The 25,139-nt window shown below is 32.7% G+C and overlaps 3 protein-coding genes across 4 annotated transcripts; 1 reads left to right on the top strand and 2 right to left on the bottom strand.

The window, feature by feature from the left end:
• Positions 1-632: 632 nt before the first annotated feature.
• Positions 633-5,401, top strand: LOC107007586 (pto-interacting protein 1). Of its 2 annotated transcripts, none has more exons than XM_015206262.2 (8): positions 633-787; positions 1,282-1,380; positions 2,066-2,316; positions 2,404-2,530; positions 4,023-4,296; positions 4,492-4,624; positions 4,720-4,806; positions 4,969-5,401. In XM_015206262.2, exons 2-8 carry the CDS (start codon positions 1,299-1,301, stop codon positions 5,077-5,079), a joined length of 1,065 nt encoding a protein of 354 aa, XP_015061748.1. In that variant the 5' UTR covers positions 633-787; positions 1,282-1,298; the 3' UTR covers positions 5,080-5,401. The 2 variants fall into 2 exon arrangements, with proteins under 2 accessions (XP_015061748.1, XP_015061749.1); XM_015206263.2 differs by having other exon boundaries at positions 658-798.
• Positions 5,402-5,948: 547 nt separating this feature from the next.
• On the bottom strand, positions 5,949-9,174 carry LOC107005367 (probable receptor-like protein kinase At5g18500). Its single transcript, XM_015203945.2, has 7 exons — positions 8,523-9,174; positions 8,323-8,427; positions 7,538-7,660; positions 7,048-7,218; positions 6,797-6,926; positions 6,468-6,680; positions 5,949-6,391 (listed from the first exon to the last, which is right to left on the bottom strand). Exons 1-7 carry the CDS (start codon positions 9,161-9,163, stop codon positions 6,263-6,265), a joined length of 1,512 nt encoding a protein of 503 aa, XP_015059431.1. The 5' UTR covers positions 9,164-9,174; the 3' UTR covers positions 5,949-6,262.
• A 7,432-nt stretch (positions 9,175-16,606) lies between these two features.
• On the bottom strand, positions 16,607-23,424 carry LOC107007494 (novel plant SNARE 13-like). The gene is made up of 10 exons (XM_015206135.2): positions 22,930-23,424; positions 20,357-20,449; positions 19,833-19,926; positions 19,119-19,156; positions 18,454-18,551; positions 17,916-17,995; positions 17,786-17,842; positions 17,613-17,705; positions 17,452-17,526; positions 16,607-17,108 (listed from the first exon to the last, which is right to left on the bottom strand). Exons 1-10 carry the CDS (start codon positions 23,007-23,009, stop codon positions 17,004-17,006), a joined length of 813 nt encoding a protein of 270 aa, XP_015061621.1. The 5' UTR covers positions 23,010-23,424; the 3' UTR covers positions 16,607-17,003.
• Between the last annotated feature and the right edge of the window lie 1,715 nt (positions 23,425-25,139).

The following is a 25,139-nucleotide window of genomic DNA, read 5'->3' as shown; positions in this document are numbered from 1 at the left end:
TATATATATATATATATATATAATATTATAAGAAAAAAATTATTTTTATCCGAATTCGATATCTATATCAAGGTCCTAATTAATTCTACTTTAAATTTGAATGCTTAGGAAAGTATATAGGAGGAAACAACTCTAATACAATTATTTTCATACTCGAACTCAAGATGTGTGTTTTTGTTTGTATTAATTGAGAATTTGTGTTTTAGTTCGATTTTTTTTACTTATTTTTTTGTTATAAATTTTATTTTTTAAAATTTATTTTTACTTGTTGAAAACTTTATAAACAAACTAAGTCATTCTATATACTTGTTCAAAAATACTTATTTTCTTCTAAAAACTTGATCGAATATCTTAAATATCTAAAATAAGATAATTTTAATAATAAACTAATGTTATTCCATTCTATATGTACAGAAAACAGTGTGTACACACACTTTTTATCATTCATATCAATGCATGTGTATAGAAACAGCAAGTCAAGGCTTAAAGGGTGGATGACAGAGACGCAACAACTAAGCTTAAACTATTTTCTTTCGTATTCGTTTTATTTTTACTTGTCATGTTTTATTTTTTATTTTTTTAAAAAATAAATTATATAATATATTTTAAATTAGTTAATTTGACTTTCGAGAACTAAAATGTACTGAGGGAATACTATTTATGACTAATAAAACCTATAATAAATATTCACTTTTGTCTTTGCGTATTGATTTGAGTTTTTTGATTATTCTCTTTCCTTTTATGCTCTTTCAGTTCACAGATCAAAACCCCCCACACTTTCAAGAAGGTTAGAATCTTGTAAGAACTTCTAATTTTAAAGCCCTTTTTTACTTTTTTTTTGTGAAATTTGGGGTTGTTGAGCTGATTTTCTGCAATTTTGTGTCTATATAAATCATGGGGTTGTTATAATTTTTCAGTTTTGTGGAAAAAAATGGAACCCCAGTTGAAAAGATTGTTCCTTTTTCAGTTACAAGTTTCAAGAAAAGAAAAAGATCGTTTTTTTTTTGTTTTTTCAAGATTATTTGCTGGGATTACACTTTCTGTTTTGTTGTTGTGAGATTTTTTTAGAGTATGTTGGATGTTATAATGTTTCTTGCTTTTACAGAATGTCACTCCTTTTTTTTTTTTTGATGTCATTAGCTTATACTGCACAGCTTGTTGTGGATCAGTAAATATCTGAAAATGTGTGGTTGTTGTTATACTGCTGATTAATGATGTTGTTTCCTTGTTTTGAGACAATTTTTGTGATTTTTGGACTGTTTGAGTTGTTGTATTTTGTAGATTTTGTTGACTGAGCTATGAGCTGCTTCAGTTGTTGTGATGATGATGATATGCACAGAGCTACTGATAATGGGCCATTCATGGCACACAATTCAGCAGGTTAGTTTCGTCCTTATACCGAGAATCTCTTTCGATTGTTTTCTTAACGTTTTCTGGGGAATGAGTCCAACTGTAGACAATTGATATAGCTAACTAGTTTGTCGTTGAGGCATAGCAGTAGTAGTTGTTAGTTTTGGGTAAGGGAAAGGTTATGGGAGTGGAATTTGATTTCAGGACTTCTACACTTATGGTGAATACTTGAGCATTCTGGGTATCTATTGTGATTCTTTTTTTCGTTTTGCGGGGAATGGATCCAAATAGAGCGGAATGAACATAGGCGATTGATACAGCTAAACAAACTAGTTTATGGTTGAGGCATAGTAGTAATTGTTGTCTAGTTTTGGGTATGGGAAAGGATAGAGGAGTGGAATTTGATTTCAGGACTATTAGGCGTATGGTGACTACTTGAGCATTCCGAATGGATTCCTAACTGGGGTATCAGTAAATTGGAAGCTCAAACATTTATTATGCTTGTATTTAATGTTTTCGTGGTCAGTTCCGGTTGAAGCCTTGTAAATTGATAAATGATCAAGTAAAAAGTTCAAATCTTTCGTTGATTGCTTTGGTGTTTTACCTATCATTTTAGACTCTTTCTTCATCTAATGTCATGCTTTTGTTCATGGAACTTTTGTTTAGTCCATAAATTTTTATTTCAATCCTACCTAACTGGAGAACTTTTTTATAGGCAACAATGGAGGTCAGCGTGCCACAGAAAGTGCACAAAGAGAGACACAGACTGTGAATATCCAGCCCATTGCTGTTCCTTCCATCGCTGTTGATGAGTTAAAGGATATCACTGATAACTTTGGTTCGAAAGCTTTGATAGGTGAGGGATCATATGGAAGGGTATACCATGGTGTCCTGAAAAGTGGACGTGCTGCAGCCATTAAAAAATTAGACTCGAGTAAGCAGCCTGATCGAGAATTTTTAGCTCAGGTTAGCTACACCCTATTATCTTTCATTTGACTGTTATATTGCACTCAACCTTTGTAACCTTGTTGCATATGATGCATGCAATTGCAGGTCTCAATGGTCTCAAGACTAAAAGATGAAAATGTGGTTGAATTACTCGGTTATTGTGTGGATGGCGGTTTTCGTGTGCTAGCCTATGAGTATGCCCCAAATGGATCTCTTCATGACATTCTTCATGGTATGTGAACTATGCTATTGTCGTACTGGAACCATTTTTTAATCCTACCTTCTCATCAGCACTAAAACATGTTGAGTCATCCATGATGAGTCAAATTTTAGCAAATCTAAAGAACTCGTCTCTGTAACTTGTGTTTGGAAACTATTGTTATTCAATCCAACTATGTCAAAGTACATTTCAGACTCCATTTTAAGAACTTCATTAATGCACCATGCAGTGAATGCGCCCTTAAGTAGTGGTTAACACTGCTTCAGCCCAAATTCTGAAGTTCGTTTCTAATGCATTCTCTGACATGAAAAATGCCATAACTTATAGTTAGTTTGCACCTAGATATCTTCTTACAGCCTTGCTTATTAAGAACCATCAAATTCTTTTTCTTCTTTTCGTTTTTTGTTGTATATGNGCAGTGAATGCGCCCTTAAGTAGTGGTTAACACTGCTTCAGCCCAAATTCTGAAGTTCGTTTCTAATGCATTCTCTGACATGAAAAATGCCATAACTTATAGTTAGTTTGCACCTAGATATCTTCATACAGCCTTGCTTATTAAGAACCATCAAATTCTTTTTCTTCTTTTCGTTTTTTGTTGTATATGATTCCCTTTGTAAAATATACCCCATCTCAATTCTCATTTAACATGGAAACACTCAAAATTAAGAAATTAGTTAGATTTCATATTCTGTTGATGATATATTAAAAAAAAGTATTTGAAGTTGTTAAGAGGAAAAGTATGTGTAATTGCTTTAAATTCAACCGGTAAATCGGATTGATCAAAGTCCAAAGTTGTATAGAATGCTATGACTTGTAGATTTGTGCTATACATTGGGGCCTCACAGAATTGAATGTATATGCTAAGTTAGGATAAAGTATACACGGTACACAAAGTTAGAATATTGCACCACAAGGTATGTATTCCAATGATGTGCACACAAAAAATCCCATCAGGTACTTCGATACCAGATTTCAATTATAGATGGTGACGTTGCTGTTATGCAAAGGAAAAAATTTATTTATTAGTAATTAGCATGTTGTATGTCAGTTGTACATTCAGTGAACCAGGGTTTTATTTAGGTCCTTATTCATTTCATCTGTATTTTGCTGTTTCTGATATCTTTATGGATGTCTATTTTCGTCTGTATGTATGGCCAGTTTGATAGAAGAGAATTGGAACTTCTCATTGATATCTCTGTGCATGGCCAATCACGCTTTCTTTACAAGATTTTTTTTTACAACTCTTGATGGTGGTAGTCTCAGCAAGTAAATGTGTTAATGTGTATCATCGCTACTGCTAAAACATCGTTATGGGTGCGTATTATGAGGATGGATAGAGATAATGTCAATCTTAGAGTGCTTGGACTGATGTTACCTTTCTCAAAAAAAAAAAAAAAAGAGTGCTTGGACTGGGAACTATACTTTTGGCTGCTCTCTTCAGTTTTTCTGTAACATATTTTGTTATTTGCAGCAAAATGCATAATTTTCTAGTTTGTGATTGCAGGAAGGAAAGGTGTGAAAGGTGCACAGCCAGGTCCAGTACTGTCATGGGCTCAACGAGTTAAAATTGCGGTTGGGGCTGCAAAAGGACTGGAGTACTTGCATGAAAAAGCGCAGCCTCATATCATTCACCGTGATATTAAGTCTAGCAACATTTTACTCTTTGATGACGATGTTGCTAAGATCGCAGATTTTGATTTATCAAATCAAGCCCCTGATATGGCAGCACGTCTTCATTCCACCCGTGTTCTTGGGACCTTTGGTTATCATGCACCAGAGTGAGTCCCTTTGTGAATGTATAATACAAATAAGCACATGCTTGGTTAACATATTCTTAGCTGATCTTCCCCACGACTAATCTAATATGCAACGGAAAGCAATGTTAGGCTTTAAGCTCATATTTCTGAAGTCATACCTGATTATATTTCACTTCTATTCTGATGACCTACCCCACCATCACTTTTGAGTTGCAGATATGCAATGACTGGTCAGTTGAGTTCAAAGAGTGACGTTTATAGCTTTGGCGTTGTGCTCCTGGAACTACTTACTGGCCGTAAACCTGTTGATCATACATTGCCACGTGGGCAACAGAGTCTTGTTACTTGGGTATAGCCTTCTAGATTCTCAAATGCTTCATCTAATTCACCATTGTTCGATAATTCTCTTGATTGGTCATCGATGTTATTCAATGTTGTAAACAGGCAACGCCAAGACTTAGTGAAGATAAAGTGAAGCAGTGTGTTGATGCTAGATTAAATACAGATTACCCTCCGAAGGCAATTGCAAAGGTATGCACTCAAAACGGAGAATTTCCTTGCCTAATGAAATAAGATTCCTGTCTCGTCTCCTCAACTATGTTAATTAGTAACCAAAAAGACGTCTGAACAAGTGTAAAGATCAAATGTTTCATTATATTCAATCATTTCCGCTTATCTGCCTTATCGAAACAGATGGCTGCAGTTGCTGCCTTGTGTGTGCAATATGAAGCTGACTTCCGGCCAAACATGAGCATTGTCGTAAAGGCTCTTCAGCCTCTGTTGCCTCGACCTGTACCAAGTTAGACATCAAGCTTGTGAATTTTCTCCTTACCCCTGCCTTTACGTCATGAAATGAGAAAGATGGATATCGACATTGACATTGGTATGAGTCACAAGAGGATCGTGAATTCGTGATACTGATAGTCACCTGGACAACTACTCCACAACAATGTTACCTCCACCCCCCTTTTTTTCCTCTTGTTGATTGAATGCCAAAGAAATTGTATATTCACTGTAATGGAAATTACTTTGCAGATTGATTTTCATGGATTTGTGTTGAGATTTTGACGTTCTACCTTGCCACAGTTATATTAGTAGATTGTTGAAGTTGTAGTTTTTGTTGTTACTGCTTTCACTTCTGTATTCCCTTTCTCAAATTGTAGCTTTTGTATCAAAAACATCTACATCTCTACGAGTTAGGGGTAAGGGTTAAGTGACTTAACCTGTAGAGATACAGACTTAAGTCTGTGTATGCTCTATCTTTTTCATAAGTGGAATTTTGCTAGGTATATTGTTGGAAAGAGTGCAACACGTGATGTGTGGATTAGACAGACAACCACTTTTAGACACACTTNATATCTCTACGAGTTAGGGGAAAAGGTTAAGTGACTTAACCCGTAGAGTGCTCTATCTTCCCCATACTCCACTTTGTGGGATTTTGCTAGGTATGTTGTTGGAAAGAGTGCAACACGTGATGTGTGGATTAGACAGACAACCACTTTTAGACACACTTTCAAACTCTGTCGCGAACAAAAACATAGTATTTAAGAGGGATAAATACTTGTTTATCGAGTTTCGAACCATGCACCACTAAATTTTCCATAAGCACTGGTTTTTCTGCAACAATTCTGGAACATTAAATCAAGTGCTGAAGTTATCACAGCCCAAGAAAATAGAACAAAAACTAATGGTTCTTTTCATAGACAATCACAAATGAAACCTTTTACATATCTTTTGCTAAAAGGGCATGTGAAGTTGTCAACTATCTATACATTACCCATATCTGTAAAGAACAGAGTCAAAAATGAGGAATTTTTATATACTAAGTGACTCTGACTTTCATACACACAAAAAATGATTATCTCAAACATCTACTACCATATAATAAGACATACCAAATGGAAGAAATATATATATGTATGTATATATGGCTCTTTTTTGTGCCATTTCAATCATTTCAGCTCACTGTAACATCTGTAGTTCAAGCTTATGCATTTGTTCGATGATCGCTTCTAGTTTTCGTCATCAAAATTGGTCTATCACTGCTATCTGTAGATTTTCGATTATGAGATTCTGTTTCTACAGCACCTGCCTGATTCTTTCTCCGTCTTCGTCCCTAGAAGACCAAGAAGTTAAGATTATACACAACTTTCCAACCAAATAACAAAGAAAATCGTTGGTTAGTACATCACCTCTCGGGGTATTGGATATTCCTCAGATTCAAGCATTCGAACTACTTGACTCATTGTTGGTCTCTTATCTGAATCTGGATCAAGACATCTTAAAGTAGTCAGTAGAGCTCGCTTAAGGGCGGTTGTGGAAGGCCTTGTTTCGATTGTTGGATCGACTACTTCTTCCGAGCGTTTGCTGCCAACCATCATCTTGAGCCAGTCAACAAGATTCACCTGTATACACCAAATAAATGGCATATCATCACAACAATTACAATGGTTGATGAAGTTTTGCTGAAAACCATGGAGATCAATGTTTAAATACTACTAATAACATTGGAAGAGCATACCTCGGGAGCAGGGCGACCATAATCCACGGGATCTCTTCCAGTGATGGCTTCCAGAAGCACAACACCATAGCTGTACACATCACTCTTTTCATTCAGTAGACCACTATTTGCATACTCGGGAGCTACATATCTGTTGTGAGGAAGTTGGCCAAACATAGGGAGGCGTTTAGTGATGACTATAGGATATTCGACTAACACGAGGTGTAGAAACAGAATAAGCTCATCCAAGATAGGTCTATAGGTGTACTTACCCGAACGTGCCCATAACTCTGGTTGTAATGTGACTCTTCCCTGCACCTAGCAACTTGGCCAGGCCAAAATCAGAAATTTTTGCATTGAAGTCTTCATCTATCAATATGTTGCTTGACTTGATGTCACGATGCACCACCTTGGGCTCAATTGCCTCATGTAAATATGCAAGACTACACGTATAAAAGAACATTTATAAGAGAACAAAAATAAGTCCTCCATCCATCCCAATTCAAGTGTCTTTCCTTTTTAGTCTGTCCCAAAAAGAATGTATCTTTCTATATTTAGTAAGTTTTCCAATTCCAACATTCTACATGGAACATTAAGACCGCGGGATTTAAAGGACCACACATATTTAATTTAAGACCACAAGATTCAAATCCCTTTGGTTCCAAACTCCGTGCTCAGTCAAACTAAGACACCTAAATAGGAAAGGTGGGACTTGAGAGTATGAGATAGTAAATGCTAAGTTGAAAATAGAAGAAAACTCACGCTTTAGCAGTGCCAAGGAGAATCTTCATCCGTGCTTCCCATGTAAGGTATCCGTGCTGTTGCATAGCTCCATGTAGCCACTGCTCTAAATTCCCATTGTTTACGCACTCATAAACTAGTAACCTGAATAAAAGAAGGATCACCATACAAAGTGGCGTCTGAAGTGTTAATACTGAAAAACTATCTGAAGTGTTAATACTGAAAAACTATCTCCAGTTATTGACACAAGATAAAATATGTCTCTTAGCAACATGAAGAAAAGAGTACCAGAAGCTCCTTTCATGTTGTACTAAAGAAGGTAAGCCTATAGTGTATTTGCCAAAACTAAAGAATATAATCCAACATCAACCGCGAGAGACGATCATGGAATATCGATTTTCCTAAACATAATATCACATGAAAAATTTATCCTTTCCTTCCTTATTTCCTAAACTGGGAGTTGACAATTGAATCTCAAGTTTCAACAAAAAAGCGCAGTCACACTGCTAGATAGTACTACCTCTGTTTCAATTTTTTTGTTTTACTTCCCTTTTTAATCTGTATAAAAAGAATGTCTCTTTTCTTTTTTGGCAGCTCCTTAATTTTAACTTTACATGTGGCATGTTTAGGACCGCAAGATTAAAGGAAAATTTGGTACATTCTATATATCTATAATTCAAGACCAGGAGATTCACAAGTTTTCTTCACTTCTTTATTCTCGGTGCCATAAATTGAAAAAGAGGGAGTAAGTTACTGCTGCCTATATGATGTAATGAAGAGAAACAAAAGAGTTTTAGAAAGTGTACCTGTGAGTTCCTTCAATACAGTAGCCCAAAAGTCTAACCAAATTCTTATGTCGGACATGACCGATGGCCTCAACTTCCACTTGAAATTCTTTCTCTGCTTGTCCTCTATAGATGAAGGACCCCATAAGTCAAATATTTTTATATATATGCAAGTGAAGAGACAAATTATTGAAGTAACAATATAAAACTATCGAACTTACAAATTATTCAATAGCTTTTTAACAGCGACTTCAGTTCCGTTAATCAGCTGTCCACGGTAAACAATGCCATAACCACCCTCTCCAATGATGTTATCCTTAGCAAACTTGTTGGTTGCAGTTTCAAGGTCCCTCAGAGTAAACCAATGGCCCCAACCTAGGTGAGAGAACTCAGGCAAACCAGAGAGAGGGGATGGGACGTTTGCAGGATGTGAAGGACGATTTACTGTTCCGGCAACTTCCTTTTCCCCGGACTCAAATGTTCCGTCTTTGTCTAAATAATTAAATGAACCTGATTGACTATTATTGTCAAAATCTTTCATCTTGTCAATATTTGAATGTGCCAAAAGCTTATCGGAATCTTTCTCACAGTATGTGTCTTGAAATGCAAGGGGATTCCTATAGTGGCTCCCATAGTTGCTTGCTGAGTTTTGATCAACTCTTATTTCTTTGCACACAGAAGGAATTTTGCTTATGGGTAGTGTATCATGAGATTTTCTTGATTTTTTACGGGAAGAACAAAACGGCAGTAGCAAAAGAATTACCACAATAAAAAGTCCAACAAAGATGGCTAATAAAACCCACACCTTGAGATGAAATATATGAGTTTTCTTAGACAGTTCGAAATTAAGGTCAGATGCCATCTTAATGAAACCTGCAAAATCGAAGATATGAAAATCAAAAACCAAAAAAGAAGAAGAAAACCATAAACGTAAACAGATCCAAAGTGAACTAGCAGTGAAGCATTTCAATCAACAATGCTTCAATTCTAAACATAGTTGGGGTGGGCTATATGAAACCTCTATATCAATTTTGTTCTATTCGGCCTACTTCGTTCATATACTAGTAAATAATTAGTTTCTTAAGGTAAACTCAAGATCTTCTACAACTACAGGTTCTCGAAGTATCACACTGATTCCTATGCTAACAACCAGACAAATACACAAAGTCATTAAAGTGTAACAACAACAACCAGTCTTTAATCACAAGTAGTTGGCATTGCCTATCATGTATCTTGTACTCCCTCCGTTACAATTTGTTTGATCTACTTTCCTTTTTAGTTCATTTAAAAAAGAATGACCCTTTCCTTTTTTTAGCAATTCTTTAATTTCAACTTCCCACGACATGTTTAAGACCACAAAATTCAAAAATCTTCTTTACTTTTTTAAGCTCCGTGCCAAGTCAAAATAGGCCAAACAAATTGAAACGGAGGGAGTAATTGTTCATCTAAAAAGGAAACTTTAACTATCCTAATGTATGTGTAGAGCTTCATTAACAGACAGTAAATCAGGAGACAATCAAAGTTTCAGACACACCAGCAGAGAAATGCATTTCAATAAAAAGATTTCCGTTTAACTAGCCGATAACTACCTAACTCGTAGGAAGTAAATAAGAGGAGGGATCGCGAGATCAATCAATCAACTATCTCTCAATCCGAAATTATTTGAAAGCAGCTATATGTATCCTCTGTATCGATTCCAGTACATAGAGGATTCTCACTATAGTTAGATTATATTTACACTGACATCAATATGCCACATCGGGTTTTACAAGCTTGGACAAAGGCAGATTTATGAGAGAAAAAGAGAACGATATTAGTTCCATTTAGGAAGCAGAAAGAAACATTATACTTAACTGAATAGGAAATAAGACCAACTTCAGGAAAAGATACAAACTTCCAAAGCTAAATCAAGTGTTCAAGCTCACAGAATCACACAAAATGTACAACAGAATCAAACTTCCAATGCAAAGACACAAAATATGTTCAAAAATTCAATATTTACACTACCATAAATATACCACAAAAGTAGGTAAGAGTTATTACAATAAATGCATGCAAATTACATAGTTCTTCAATGTAGAACAAATCAAAGTCAAAGATTCAAACTCTCAATGCTAAACCAAGTGTTCAAGCTTACAAAATCACATTAATTGTACAAAAGGTTCAATCTTTCAATGCTAAATCAAGTGTTCAAGCTCAAATAAAACACATTAAATGTACAAAAGATTCAATCTTTCAATGCTTAATCAAGTTTTCAAGCTCAAATAGAACACATTAAATGTACAAAAGATTCAATCTTTCAATGCTAAGTCAAGTGTTCAAGCTCAAATAAAACACATTAAATGTACAAAAGATTCAATCTTTCAATGCTAAATCAAGTNAAGAGAAATCTCAACAAAGAAAACATGAAATCTTTGAGATGGAAATGTGGGGTTATTATCAGTGTTTGGTAATGCTTTGTTTTACAGTAAAATAGAAGCAAGAAAAAAAAAGTTAGCTTTTTTGGTTCAAAAATGATTTTGAAATTGAGTCTACTAATGAATGTGATTGATTATCAAGAATCTCTCAAATTAATACTACTGGAGACAAAGTAATTGGAGTACCAGACTTGCAGTGCTCTGCAAATGCAGCTTCCTGTCTCTTGGGATATATATATATTAGTACTATTATAATGGTTCTCCGTTTCAATTTACGTAATATTGTTATTTTCGAAATAATTTGTTTTGTTACAAATCATATTGTTTCAATCTAAGTTTCTTATTTTCTTTTATCGTTTATCTAAAATGAGTGTTTTTTTCTGTATTTAGTAAGTTTTCTAATTTTTAAGTACACAATAACAAGTTTAAGATCATAAGATTTAAATTTAAAAATCATTTTTTTTTATTTTTAAAAGTTTGTATCTGATTAAACTAAGATACTTAAATTGACACGAGAAAGATATATAATGAATAATTGGCTAGTGAGTCAAACATAAAAGGGATAATGCAAAAGTACCCCGTCAACATATGGTCGAAATCTCAAAGACACACTTATACTATATTAAGGTCCTATTACTCCTGAACTTATTTTATTATAATTTTCTGCCCCTTTCGGTCTACGTGACATTATCTTGTGGGTTCAACGTTGGTTGACTTTTTTTTAAAATTAATGTCACGTAGACCGAAAAGGGATAGAAAATTACTTAAAAAATAAATTCAGGAGGGTAATAGGATCTTAGTATAATATATGTATGTCTCTGATATTTCGGAGATAAATTGAGGGGATACTTATGTATTTTTCTAACATAAAATAAAGTTGATGTAGTTACAAATATTAAGAAAAGAAAAGAAGGTTAGTGGGTATTAATAATTAAAATTATATGTAATAAAGAGTGGAAAGGGACAGGCAATGATGCAATTTGAATGAAATTTATTGAGACACATTATTATTAATTTACTATAATGATGATGATACTAATAATAATATAATTACACCTTTGATCCCTCAAAATAGTTTTGAATTATGTGTTTGGTCTTTATAATATTAAACTTAAGTTCATTTAATCTACAACTAATTGAAATATGTTGTTCTTCCCTTTATATAAGAATTATAATTATAAATTTATAATATATGTCATATCTTTGAGTAGTTGTAGAATTATATCACCCATAAATACAGAGTAATCAGATAATTTAATATAATATATAGATAATTACTACTATTAGTTTAGCATTTAATAATTTGTTAAATTTGAAAAGATTCATAATAGTTAATTTTAGAATGAATTTATCTTATGTTCATTGGAATAAAATCGCCGAATAAATTATTTTTGATTTCTGTATAATTTTTATCTATATGCAAACAACGAACTGATAACATCATCGCAATCCGAACATTTCATCTGAACATTCAATTGATAGAAGCGAGCGGCGATGACGTACAAAAAATTAGAATATAATCAAGCAAATGATTCGCCCTTACTAAGAATACCTCGTTAAAAATTAATAATAAATCTCGAAATAACTTATTTTTTGACCAAACTACCCCTCATAGTTAGGTATTACTATAAACAATGGACACACCTAGGCCTTCTCAACTGTCAATCTCTTTGATTTCTTAAAAAAGAATCATGAAAATTGTGAATTTCCATATTTGCATTTATTAATTATTTTGATTGTTTAAATGTGGGGTTAGCAAGTCAAAAAAGAAAAATTAAATTAGACTTGGACGGTTGTTGAATGTCTTTTTATATTTTCAAAAAAATATTTTATGTCGACCAAATTAAATATTTTGACGGTGGCAAATGGCAGTACCAATCTATTTTATGACAACTATTATATAAAACTAAAGTATTAATTTGTTAATTTATAAAATTAATAAACAAATTCTCATATCTTGTTTAATTTATATTTGTTGTATAAATAATTGTTTATTCAATCGCAAAAATATTTCGTTGAGTTAATACATACATCGACATTAAAAAATGAAAGATAAAAAAGTGATGAAATTAGATANTAATAATAATAATAACATAATTACACCTTTGATCCCTCAAAATAGTATTGAGTTGTGTGTTTGGTCTTTATAATATTAAACTTAAGTTCATTTAATCTACAACTAATTGAAATATGTTGTTCTTCCCTTTATATAAGAATTATAATTATAAATTTATAATATATGTCATATCTTGAGTAGTTGTAGAATTATATCACCCATAAATATAGAGTAATCAGATAATTTAATATAAATTATAGATAATTACTACTATTAGTTTAGCATTTAATAATTTGTTAAAGCTAAATTTAGAATGAATTTATCTTATGTTCGTTGGAATAAAATCGCCGAATAAATTATCGTCGATTTGTGTATAATTTTTATCTATATGTAAACAACGAACTGGTAACATCATCGCAATCCGAACATTTCATCTGAACATTCAATTAATAGGAGCGAGTGGCGATGACGTACAAAAAATTAGAATATAATCAAGCAAATGATTCGCCCTTACTAAGAATGCCTCGTTAAAGAATAATAATAAATCTCGAAATAACTTATTTTCCGACCAAACTACCCCTCATAGTTAGGTATTACTATAAACAATGGACACACCTAGGCCTTCTAAACTGTCAATCTCTTTGATTTCTTAAAAAAGAATCATGAAAATTGTGAATTTCCATATTTGCATTTATTAATTATTTTGATTGTTTAAATGTGGGGTTAGCAAGTCAAAAAAGAAAAAATAAATAAGACTTGGACGGTTGTTGAATGTCTTTTTATATTTTCAAAAAATATTTTATGTCGACCAAATTAAATATTTTGACGGTGGCAAATGGCAGTACCAATCTATTTTATGACAACTATTATTTAAAACTAAAGTATTAATTTGTTAATTTATAAAATTAATAAACAAATTCTCATATCTTGTTTAATTTATATTTGTTGTATAAATAATTGTTTATTCAATCGCAAAAATATTACGTTGAGTTAATACATACATCGACATTAAAAAATGAAAGATAAAAAAGTGATGAAATTAGATATATGTCAATAATAAGTTAAAAAAATACGCACGCATAAATAGACAACAAACACGATTTAACAAATTCGCGATTACTATCATAAAAAAAAATCTAATGGTCACAAAAGAATACTATATTGGTTGTTACTAATGTATTGTACACATAAAATCTGATTATGTCCTATGGCAGGTGATGATTGTCCCCCGTATCCTCTCGAGACGAAGTCAGGTAGGATCAAGACGATTTATATGAATCGTGCTAAATAAAAAAATAATATTTTTTATATATAATTAAAATTATTTTTAAATATATATTATAAATATTAAATTCTGATTAATTTCACTTATTTTGTGTTTTTAATAAAATTTTAATTCTATCGCTACTCGATATATCTTAACAATGCTATCTAGGTGTTTGATTTGGTTGGTGGAAGTCTTAGAAATATAATGTACCATTCGTGTTGTGGGTCACCAATGAACATTTCTATGAAGGTTGCAATTATTATTAATAATAATTATTTTGCATATTTTATAAGATTAATAAGGACGAATTTAAATTTTAAAGTTTATGAATGATTTTAACGATTCTTTGTTTGTCACCAAACTTACAACTTATTTACGATATTAGGTACAATACGAATAGTATCAAAAATATAGTTTCATGAATGGATCTGAGAAGAATCTGAGATATACAGATTTTATATTTATTTTTATGAAATAGAGGGTTGTTTTCGATAGACCGATGACTTGAAATAATTTTTTTGAAACAAATTTGCAAGATTAATATGATAACAAAACAACAACATACAAAGTAAATTAAGCTAACAATATGTGATAATACGCAATAAAGAGTAAGATATAACGTGACTACTAAATAATAACCCCGTCCTCTTCCCACACATAGCGTGTCACCCTCAATTACTTATCTCGATCTTCAAACCTTCCTATTTAAAGCCATGTCCGCAGTAAACTAAAGTTATGGACTTATGTCTTATCTAATTACCCAACATCGACCCTTCACGTCCTCAATTTCAATTATTTTTTGAATATACCTCTATCTTTTTTGATTTTAAAAAATAACCTCTCGTACCTTCTTACCGATTACATCCTTTTTTTCAAAGATGTACTATTTCTGCAGTGTGTAGAACTGAGAATTTTCTTGAATATAAGACTATAGTCTTAAATGTGTTATTTTGTGTCTATTTCATTTTCGACCAGGCAGGAAAAAGTAGCCACAAAATTTGACTACTTTACTAGTCTAATAATGTCAATAATAATAATTATGTTTCAACTTCGAACGAGTTAAAATTAATTATACGAATAAGAAATATTTATATATAGTTTGTATCGTTATTTAATAACATTATATTTGTTCAATATTATACAAAATTAAATTATAAATTAAAACATTCTTTAAAGTTTAAAATATCAAATCTAAGGTAAATATACTAATCTAAAACTAACCCTTGTTAATTTGATTTATATACATTTCTTTCTTTCACGATGATTTTTAATTAGGTATACAACGTCTTTCGAAATAATTTCTTTTTATATATAATTAAGTCGATTTTATCACTTTTAACGATCATAAATTTATCTAATAAATCGCAGACATGACTGAACAATCACAAGTGATTTTCTTCAATTTTATTATCTATATATGTTATTTCATCTTCTATATCGTAACAGTTTTTTAAGATCTTGTCTAATCTTATATAACCACCATGAATATACATCTTATATTTATAAATTTTTAATATTCTACATACACCTACTGATTATGTTTTATATTCATCACTTATATATTATGTAATATTCTTCATTATGAGATAGGTTTTGTTGACTAATGAAAAGACAAGGGACCCAATAACTTAGCTATCAATTAACCATATTTGATAACATACCATTAGCATTATTAATTTTTTAGTATTAGCATTATTAATTTTATTTTGTCCTTTTTCATTAGGATTAGACCAAATTCAACCACATAAACATAATTAAACAACCAATCATGTGCTTAATTGCTACTTTCAACATACAACTGTTAGTACGAGATCTTTAATTAGGAGTGAAGAGATTCTATCCATTCTATATTGCGATCTTTAATAGTCTGACTGAGTAACTTTTAGCAACAATTTTCGAGTAATCTCTTCAAATATTTTGAATTTTGAAAGCAAAAGCTATCATTGGAGTATAAGATCATATGATTATAGGAAAATGCAAAGTCAAAAACCATATAGTATAAAGAAAAAAATGAAATGATTAAAAGCATATCTTCCTACTACAACCAAATCAAGATTGATCAAGATATTAATCTTTCTTGTTTGGGACAATAGTTATAGAACTTGTATGTGATGTTCATTTTTTAATAGTTTTTTATATATTTTTTAAAAAATAGCATTGGTATCCGAATTAACATATTCCAACTAATCCATTTTATTTGTTATCTTCCATCAACACAATTATCAGATAATTCAACTCATCCAAACTTAGATATGTAAAGTTAACTGGTGTTTATGCAAGTGAAAAGTAACAAGAACTCGATAAAATAGTCAAAGTGCATGTAAGTACATTCAAAATACCGTCATTATGAAAAATAAAATGTACACTCGTTAAGTTTATCATTGTCATTAAAGAATAATGAGAATGACGATTCTGTAAATCCACAAACTTTAAATCCTGAATCCATTTGTACCCCAAGCTTTACGCTCACATGAGTCGTATCGAGCCGCCCCTGCAAGTAGGGAGGGGGAGGTAAGGCCACCGTTGGCTCCAGAAGAGGGATTTCACACTTCAAAGATAAGTAAATAATCGTAACTCGCGCACACAGTCGTCTAGTTCAACTTCAAAACACCATTGTTGGACATACATACATACATTGAAGAGAAAAGAAATAGCATATGAGTAGTATATTGGTGTACTCTTGTCTGCTTGCAACTCTTCTAACACTCCAAGAGGTTACAGAATGAATCCAATGCACCATAAAATGCAAAAAAAGGCGAATAAAGGACAAATATTGTGTAACATTTACATAAACGAAAATGGAATGGAAAGGGAAAAAGAAATGCACAACAGAGCAAATACGGTATGCACAACTTAGACAGGGAGATTACAGTAAACGAGCAGCTCTCCACGGATAGCATTCCTCTGATACTTCTTTACAGTGGTACCATATAGAAAATTGGATGGATCCGTCCTTAAAGATTTACATGAAATCTTGTCCGGGCCTTACATATAGCAATCTCCTCGCAGGTGCTGGAGGTGCCAGTCCGGGGATATCCCTTATATCCTTGTTGTGAGGATTCACAATCTGAAAACACACGAACAGAGAAATTCAGCTGTAAAACACAGTATCTACATGTAGTCAAGCAAACGCTTAAAAGATTGCAGAGTTCTACGCAGGAAGTGGCTAAGAGTACTAAGAGCTTGAAGTAACACTTTCATAGCAGATACGAGCTCTTTATGCATCAATATATGCTCTTGAGTTGAAAGGTGTAGCAAGGATATCTATGATATGTTTGTTATTTCATTGAGAAGGTAATATATTTGCATATAGATATAAAGTTGGACTTCCCGCTTCAAAACTGTGGGAGTCCCCCATAATTATTTGATATGTGTATTTACTTAAACTAATCCATGGTATGAGAAACTACCTTCACAACAATTATGGCAACTACACCACAGACAATGAGGAAGAGGAAAAGCATGATGCATTTATCCGTGGCAACCTGAAAAAATTGGGAGCTAGATTAATTAATCAAAAGAGATGAAAGAATACAAAACACTTCATAAATATGAGGATTTTACAACATACCTGCCGTCCAATTTCCTTGACAAGCTGGGATGCTTTTTTAATGGAGAAGTGAATTGTGTCGAGCTCGTTGACAACACGACCCATCTGATCAGTCTACATAACAAAGAGACTCAAAAAGTTAGATGGATATTCTAAGACAAAACAAATCAAAGGAGATGAATAATTGCACTCACTTGGCCTTTCAAGGTAGCAGCAGTTTGTGTTCCCACTTCAATTGTTTGGTGAACAACCTACAGAGTAGAAATAAGCTTTAAGATACGGATGGTAGATATGCTGAAACAACGTTAAAATGAACTACTGAACCTGTTTGGAGCGTTCAATGGCTTGATCAGTTTCATCCATTGTCTTGTTTCCAGCACTGATGAGCTCCTGATTTGACATTTCTGCGTAAAGATTAAAATGAATAAGAAGACCAGTATAGCGGGTCCACAAGTTGCTTGGATGCATTCTCAGTTCAGATTCTTCTCTACAACTAAGGAACATGATATTGGAATCCTCAGTAATCATGAATCAACAGGCGCAGTGAGTTTATACCCTCGACCCTGTATTCTTTTAAGTTATGGATTTAAGGAACAAATGTAGTAATGAACAGCAGGTGGATTACACATTCCAAGAGTGGCCGAATATGTGTTTTTTAGGTCACTAGTATAACATAAAGCCATGCATATTAAGATCTAACAAAAATAACTTCTAAGAAATGCTTCCATCTGAAAGTCCAAGAATAATTGGATAAGAGAAGCTGGGAAAACAAAGTCAGAACCTTACAAATATGCTCCCTAGAATAATTGGAAAATAAATGTTTCCATCTGAAAGTCTAAGAATAATAGGTTATTGTTCCAACCTGATGCCATCTGAACGTTTTCCTCTGCTGTTGGTTCACTTCCACCTGCTCCCATATCAAATAGTTCAACCCTCTTATTGCCAAGACTGCTCATATACCTGCATCCCAGCCAATTGAAAGAATGAGGTAACAAAAACCAACTGTTTATTTATCAGAGAACCTGAACAAACTAGATAATGAAAGAGCAACATCAGGTTTTAGGAACTCTTTTCTTGAGACTAATTTAGATTTCATTAGACATATTTTTCTTTAATTTTCGAAGTACTTCTTTAAAATGAGGATTCATAGTACTCTTGTATAGTTTCCCAATGAAAGAAATTTTCTTCTCAAGAAGTCAATCCAATTGATTTCAGAAACAAATCCCAACATTTGACGGATTTATCTTTGTAGTCATTCAATTTTTGTGGAAGGAGTGACTTTATTGAGTAGAAAAGGCCTATTGATGTATAATGGGATTGCAATTTGCAGCCTTGAGTCGGTGCTTGTGTATACACATCATATAATTCGCAAACAAAGCCATGCAAATGTAAAAGTTCATTAACATATCCAACTTCCAAACAATCTACACAACATGTGAAACAGCATGCAAGTTGAGACAAAAGAGGAGAAAAATTTCTGGAGCAGAAACCAGAGTGGAAAAAAGAATAAATTTGTTGAGAACTCACGTTTTTCTCAAGGCCACATATGAGTTTAGCTCTTTGATCTGCAAAATTAAAAAAATTTAGAGCAGTGTTCCACAGAACTGATATGTGTAATATTAGTATAGTGAATGGACCAAACAAACGTGTAGTCTCGTAAAGGCAGTGCCCAAAATTCATATTAGCCACCCACATATCTTGATCGCATTGCAACAGCCTCTTATGTATATCCAAAGTGGAATAGTGAGGTTTGCAATTGATAAAAAAAGGCACACACCAAAAGACAATAACATGGTGGTTTTGAAGAATATTTATAGGATCCGTTGTATCTGTGTTATATGGATCACAGAAACCTTGATGGTAAAAAAAAACATGAAAAACAAAAAGGAAATGAGAGTGACACCAAAGCTGCAAAAATTGCAATGCCAATTAGAAGCTCATTTCTCATCGAGTAGCCCTATTATGAAAAGTTAAGTTACACAAAACATCACTGCCAAAAGTAACAATGTTAACTAAATCAAAACGAAAAATTGTTTCTCGTTGCAAGGTAATGGACGCTTATATTTACAACGACAGAATCATCATGCAAGTGCACGGGACGGGAACTGGATGAAAAGAAGTTAGCACAGGTTCACAGAATAAACTAAGATAACCATCATTGGAATACATATGCTGCTTACCACTTCAAGCTCAATTGAGATCCCCAATAAACCCCTTTTCTTTATAAGAGATCCAACTTACCATTGATTGCTTCTCATCATTGAGTTGTTTGTTGACCTCGGGAGGACTTTTACTCTCCTCGTCTTTAATTTCACGATCAAACTCTTTAACTAACCTAAAAGAAGAATGGGAAAGTAAAAGTATTAACAATCACCCTAACATGGAAACTAATTATTCACTACCCAAGAGATAATTCACGAACCACCGTTATTTCTAATGAGAGAGTAACAACTCAAGTATAATAACAATATTATATAGAAATAAGAAGCTGAAAACAGCAGTTTAAATTAAAGACCAAATAAATACTATAATTACTTTTGATCAAGATAAATACCACTATAATTTGTTTTGGTAGGTACTGAGGACTTTTATTCGGCTTAGACATAAATCCAGTATTCTAATAGCTGGAATTCCTGATATACCTTTTGAAGGATCAAATGTAAATTTTCATAAAATAATGGAAGGACCAAACATTTCATGTTTAAGTGGTGTGTATTTCCAGCTATACAAGTATGAAATTAGGTAAAAGATAAAAAAAAAGGTACCTTTTGCACTCTCTCATCTTTCCAGTAAGTTCTTCCAACTGTTTACTCTGTCTATTGGAATCTTTGATCTTATCCAGCTTTTGAAATCCATTTCTGAGGAAACACGGAAAAAGATGTGAAAAATAGTGTACATGTCATGAAAAGAAGTGATTATGGGCATACACATGCGTGCTTGTTAAGGAACCGAAATGTTATACGGAAGGCAAGAGCACTACAAAGCACTTCCAAGTATAGAGACAGAATAACAGAAACGAAGTTTTGATACAGATAATGAACGACATGCTGCAAAAGTAATAACTACTACTGCTATGCCTTAATGTCAAGCTAGAACAGGTCGGTACCATGGCTAAAACAAACGAGTTAACTAATATATCTTTGCAGATTTTATTCCCACCTTTCTTGATCCATTAAACTAATATATTTATTTCAAGTAAAGATGCAGAAACAAATAGCAATTTGTTTTTTTACATTGCAAAGTGACTGCACAACTACGGGACACTTTTCCAGCTATGATAGGTTTGAGTTGGACAATGCAAAGAAAAACTCTGGATTTTTTGTAAAGCTGGCATAAAAGTGGAAGAATAACAGAACAGAAAAGAAGATAGATCATAACACCTGCCTGTATAAGGAGGACATATATGGACAGAGAGGAACTCATGATGTTTTGAAGATAAGAGAAACTCAATCCAGAATATAAAATTAAATTGTTTCATGTTGTTTCCTTTTTGGTGTAAACAAGAGCATATAGATGACACTGAGTCCCTTTTACAAGTACTAGAGTGCCCGTAAGGAAGAATACTTTTGGTAATCTTATATCTCTGTGAATACGGCTCACACAGCCTTATGTGCATTTACAGTTATAAAAGTTGTTACCATTTAAACAAAATGTATTTTTTCCAAGTACATCCACAACCAAAAAGTGTGACTTAGTGGTCAATGAGGTGGGAGGAGAACCAATGAGATCTAAATTTCAAATCCCGACGGAGGCAAAAAAACACTAGGTGATCGCACTTGCCTAAGCCTTGGTGGGCAAACTTACCTACTACCTATGATGGTAGGAGCTAGCAAGTACTCGGTCGAATAAACAAGGTGAGCACAAGTTGGCCCAAACACCGCCGTCATTAAAAATGGTACATCCTTTTTTTTTATAAGAAGGTGCTTTCTGCTCTGGGGTAAATAAACTAGTTTGTACATGAGCTAGTGTTGGGGGGAAAATGTACATTTTTTAATGCATTATATAATGATCTAGAAAGTTTCGATTAGGCATGTATTCATAGTCATATAAATCTTTCAACATTTTACCATTTATTATCAACCTTCAATATTTTACTACTCTAACCATAGGTATAACAAGCACTATAATGGACAGAGAAGAAAACAATACATACGGACAAAATGGATGACATATGAAAGCGTTAAATTTGTGATATCACAATCTCCTATAATGTGTTATTGTTCCAAAGTACAGCACTTGGCAAACGGGATGGTTCATTTAGCAATAGCCCTCAAAGAACATCGTAAATTAACTCAGGTCCTTATTTTCTGAATGCATGAGCTTATTTGACTAGCTAAAATGGTAAAAGGGGCTCCGACCGCAAGAGAAATAACTCAATTGTTATTGGTCACAAAAAAAAAAGAGTTTAAGCTACTATAACAACTTAGCAGAGTGGCTAACCAACAAAAATAATGACACGGAGGATAATGAATCCATTATTAAAATTCATGAAATCTTACAAGACATCTACCCAGAGCTCCATCACGAACTAACTTAAATCTCTAACTGAAACCCCCACCTCATCCCAGCTTCAATCAATCAATTAACTAACTCACAGTGAAACTAGTTGGGATAAGCTACACAAAATCCTCTATATCGTGATTAGACTATTTGTGTAGTCTCATTATCAATTTATGCAACACTCTTGCTTTATCCAAGCTCTGCACACGTAGGCAGAATTCCACCCGCAACTTCAAATCAATTGATGCACTAAACCTCAATCCCAAATTAGACAGGTCAGCGACATAAATTCTGTCATAATTAGAATATTATTTTGGTCCAACTGTTCACGTACCACCACCATCTTCCTTTAGCCAAGTCTATGCTTTTGAGCATGAACGTCAGTGAAGACCAATATAGGAAAAATAATACAAAATCCCAGCCATCCATGTTTTTCGGAGTAGCTATTCCGTATACAAGAGTGAGACTACTTTTATTTCATCTTCGAAGCATACAAATAAAAGCAATTGAACTCAAAGTTTATCTCACAAAGGGAAGACAGTCATATTTCATTATATACAATAATATCTCAATTATCTACTCTATACTACACTACAAGCCTCAAAAAATTCAAAGATTCCATTTTTATCTCTAGTACAACAAACAACGCCTATAACAACTACGAATCCATCCCGACCTTAATGAAATTGTCTGTCCAAATGCTCAATACCTTTCCCAATTCAATTCGAGGCCTTATCATTCCAATTTACACATCTAAACATAAACAATGCACATCAAAAAGAGCAAAAAAAAACTGCAATTATTCATTAAATTGTCACAATAAAGACGAGAAAATTACGCTAGAGCTCGGAAATTATCCCGAATCTCTCCATGGATCTGTTCCATTTGTGGGTTCATTTGTAAGTCCAAATTCGCCATTTTTTGAGCAATCGTTATCCCCCTTTTTTCTCTTCTTCTTCCTTCACCGCCGGTTAGAACCCAAACAAATTCTTCACCGGCAAATCAAATTACAAACACCCAACTCCCCAAAACTCAAAATTTCACAGAATTCATCCCATTTTACACCAAAAAAACTGAAATTGAAAACTGAAGGTTCTAAAGATGGAAAGATTGAGATTTTATAGGGTTTTTTTTGACAAGGAACAAAACCCAAAGAGGGGAAAATTGGATTTGGGATGGTTTTTAGGGTTCTTGAAGAGAAAAAAGGGGAAAAGAGAATTAATTTTAATTTGTGTGTTTGGTATTAACCAAAAATAATGATGGAAATACAGGCTGCCAATGCTCACTTTTTTCTGTTTTTTCTCTCTTTTCTCTTTCTTGTCAATGTGGTGTTGTGCATATGACACCCTTGCATTGCTAACATAACTTTGGTTTTATAATCGCGGTGTTTGAGTCTGCTCGTGAATTATATGGTCTTACATGATATTATTTGTATTGACGAAAGTAAGTTTATTTGTGAGTTTTACGGTTTTTTGTTGTTATTTCTATTGACAAATGTCATGTTTACTTGTGAGTTTTACGATTCGATGATATGATGTTTATTGATGAAAGTGAAGGTCTCCTTATGAATTTTACAGTCCTATGATGTTATTTCTATCGACAAAAGTCAGGTTTGTTTTGTATGTTTTACTATTTGATGATGTTGTTTGAATCGACGAAGTCAAGTCTGTTTGTGAGTTTTACGATCCTACGACGTTATTTTTATCGACAAAAGTTGAAATGAAGTGGTAAGTAAATCTACATTGTTAAGTTTTTAGTTTGAACATTTGGTATGAAGTCTTAATTAAGAAATTTTTTACATTTTATCTTTAATATGAAACTTCAATTGGAGTTAGAAATTTGTCAATGTGAAACTTTCTCGCTAAGATATATATTATTAGTTTTAATTGGACTTAGCTTTTGTTTAAACATATAATATAGAGTCGTGATATCACATATAATTTGAAATCATAATTTGAATTTTCATATTATAATCTCAAATCTTTTAAAATATGAAGCTTGATTCATACATTTATATTTTGAGAAAAAGACTATTTTGAGAAAAAGACTCATGCTTTGACATGAAGGAATGTTATATACCATGAAATTGATTAATGAATCCTTATAAACTTATATATTTGAATATTCATAATTATAAATATTTATTTATAAAAAAACATAGAGATATGCTATTTATCAATATAATGTTTTAAGATATTTCAATATTTTATTATGAACTATAATATATTCATGTGCTTAGATCATATAAAAATTGAATTTTGAAAAAAAAAATACCTTCACTACATAATTATAGTTATTTCAACAATTCAAAGTGGGGTCAAACTAAGAAATGAATTAACATTTATTATAACTACTACCTATAGCTTTCAAATAGAATATTTCATTACCGTTAACAAGTCCATTATTGCAATATTTTTTGATGACTATTTCTTTTTAAAATTATTATTCCTGAATGTAATTTATGAACAAGTTTTGATAGTTTTAAAAATGTATATTTCAAAATAATATATTATGTATATTACTGTAAGTTATAATACTCCTAAGCAGTGTTCGAGCTAGAATTTTAAATAAAAAAGTTCAAAATCTGAAAAATTAAATATACAAACTAATCAAAAAAGGTTTGACAGCTACTGTACATATATAAAAAATAAGTTTGAACCAAATATAAATAGTAAAAAAAAATTCGCTGAAGGGGGTTCGGGTGACCCCCCCAAACCCCCACCCCTCGACATATTGCTGCCTCCACCCCTACTCCTAAGTCCTAACTAAAGACATTATTTGTATCAACATGCATGAGCTATACGATGACTACACATATCATAATAACTTTGTTTCTAATGAATATTACTCATCAATATCGTATTCCATCTCGATAACCAAACGAGTCCATAGTTTATAGACTTGTGCTCTCGTTGATCTTTTTGTCATGTCAATTGCATGTTAAATAACACTACTTTAATTAAACAACATAATTTGACATCCAAATACCTTTGTTTTGTATCATAATTTTTATGTCAAACGCCTACCGTTCGATCCAATTTACCAAAG

This window comes from Solanum pennellii, chromosome 12 (genome assembly GCF_001406875.1).
Source record: "Solanum pennellii chromosome 12, SPENNV200".
In the NCBI taxonomy this organism is placed as follows: Eukaryota; Viridiplantae; Streptophyta; class Magnoliopsida; order Solanales; family Solanaceae; genus Solanum; species Solanum pennellii.
This window is presented reverse-complemented; position numbering and strand designations above follow the sequence as displayed.

What these genes read in the sequence shown, in the direction of transcription:
- LOC107007586 (XM_015206262.2), top strand. Translation starts at nt 1,299, where the DNA reads ATGAGCTGCTTCAGTTGTTGTGATGATGATGATATGCACAGAGCTACT. An exon ending in TTTGGTTATCATGCACCAGA is followed by an intron (nt 4,297 to 4,491) that starts GTGAGTCCCTTT and finishes TTTGAGTTGCAG; the next exon opens with ATATGCAATGACTGGTCAGT. An exon ending in AACAGAGTCTTGTTACTTGG is followed by an intron (nt 4,625 to 4,719) that starts GTATAGCCTTCT and finishes TGTTGTAAACAG; the next exon opens with GCAACGCCAAGACTTAGTGA.
- LOC107005367 (XM_015203945.2), bottom strand. Translation starts at nt 9,163, where the DNA reads ATGGCATCTGACCTTAATTTCGAACTGTCTAAGAAAACTCATATATTT. An exon ending in TGTATTGAAGGAACTCACAG is followed by an intron (nt 7,661 to 8,322) that starts GTACACTTTCTA and finishes TCTTTTATTCAG; the next exon opens with GTTACTAGTTTATGAGTGCG. An exon ending in AATATCCAATACCCCGAGAG is followed by an intron (nt 6,392 to 6,467) that starts GTGATGTACTAA and finishes TTGGTCTTCTAG; the next exon opens with GGACGAAGACGGAGAAAGAA.
- LOC107007494 (XM_015206135.2), bottom strand. Translation starts at nt 23,009, where the DNA reads ATGGCGAATTTGGACTTACAAATGAACCCACAAATGGAACAGATCCAT. An exon ending in GATAATTTCCGAGCTCTAGC is followed by an intron (nt 20,450 to 22,929) that starts GTAATTTTCTCG and finishes GTGTTTCCTCAG; the next exon opens with AAATGGATTTCAAAAGCTGG. An exon ending in TTGCCATAATTGTTGTGAAG is followed by an intron (nt 17,109 to 17,451) that starts GTAGTTTCTCAT and finishes GTGTGTTTTCAG; the next exon opens with ATTGTGAATCCTCACAACAA.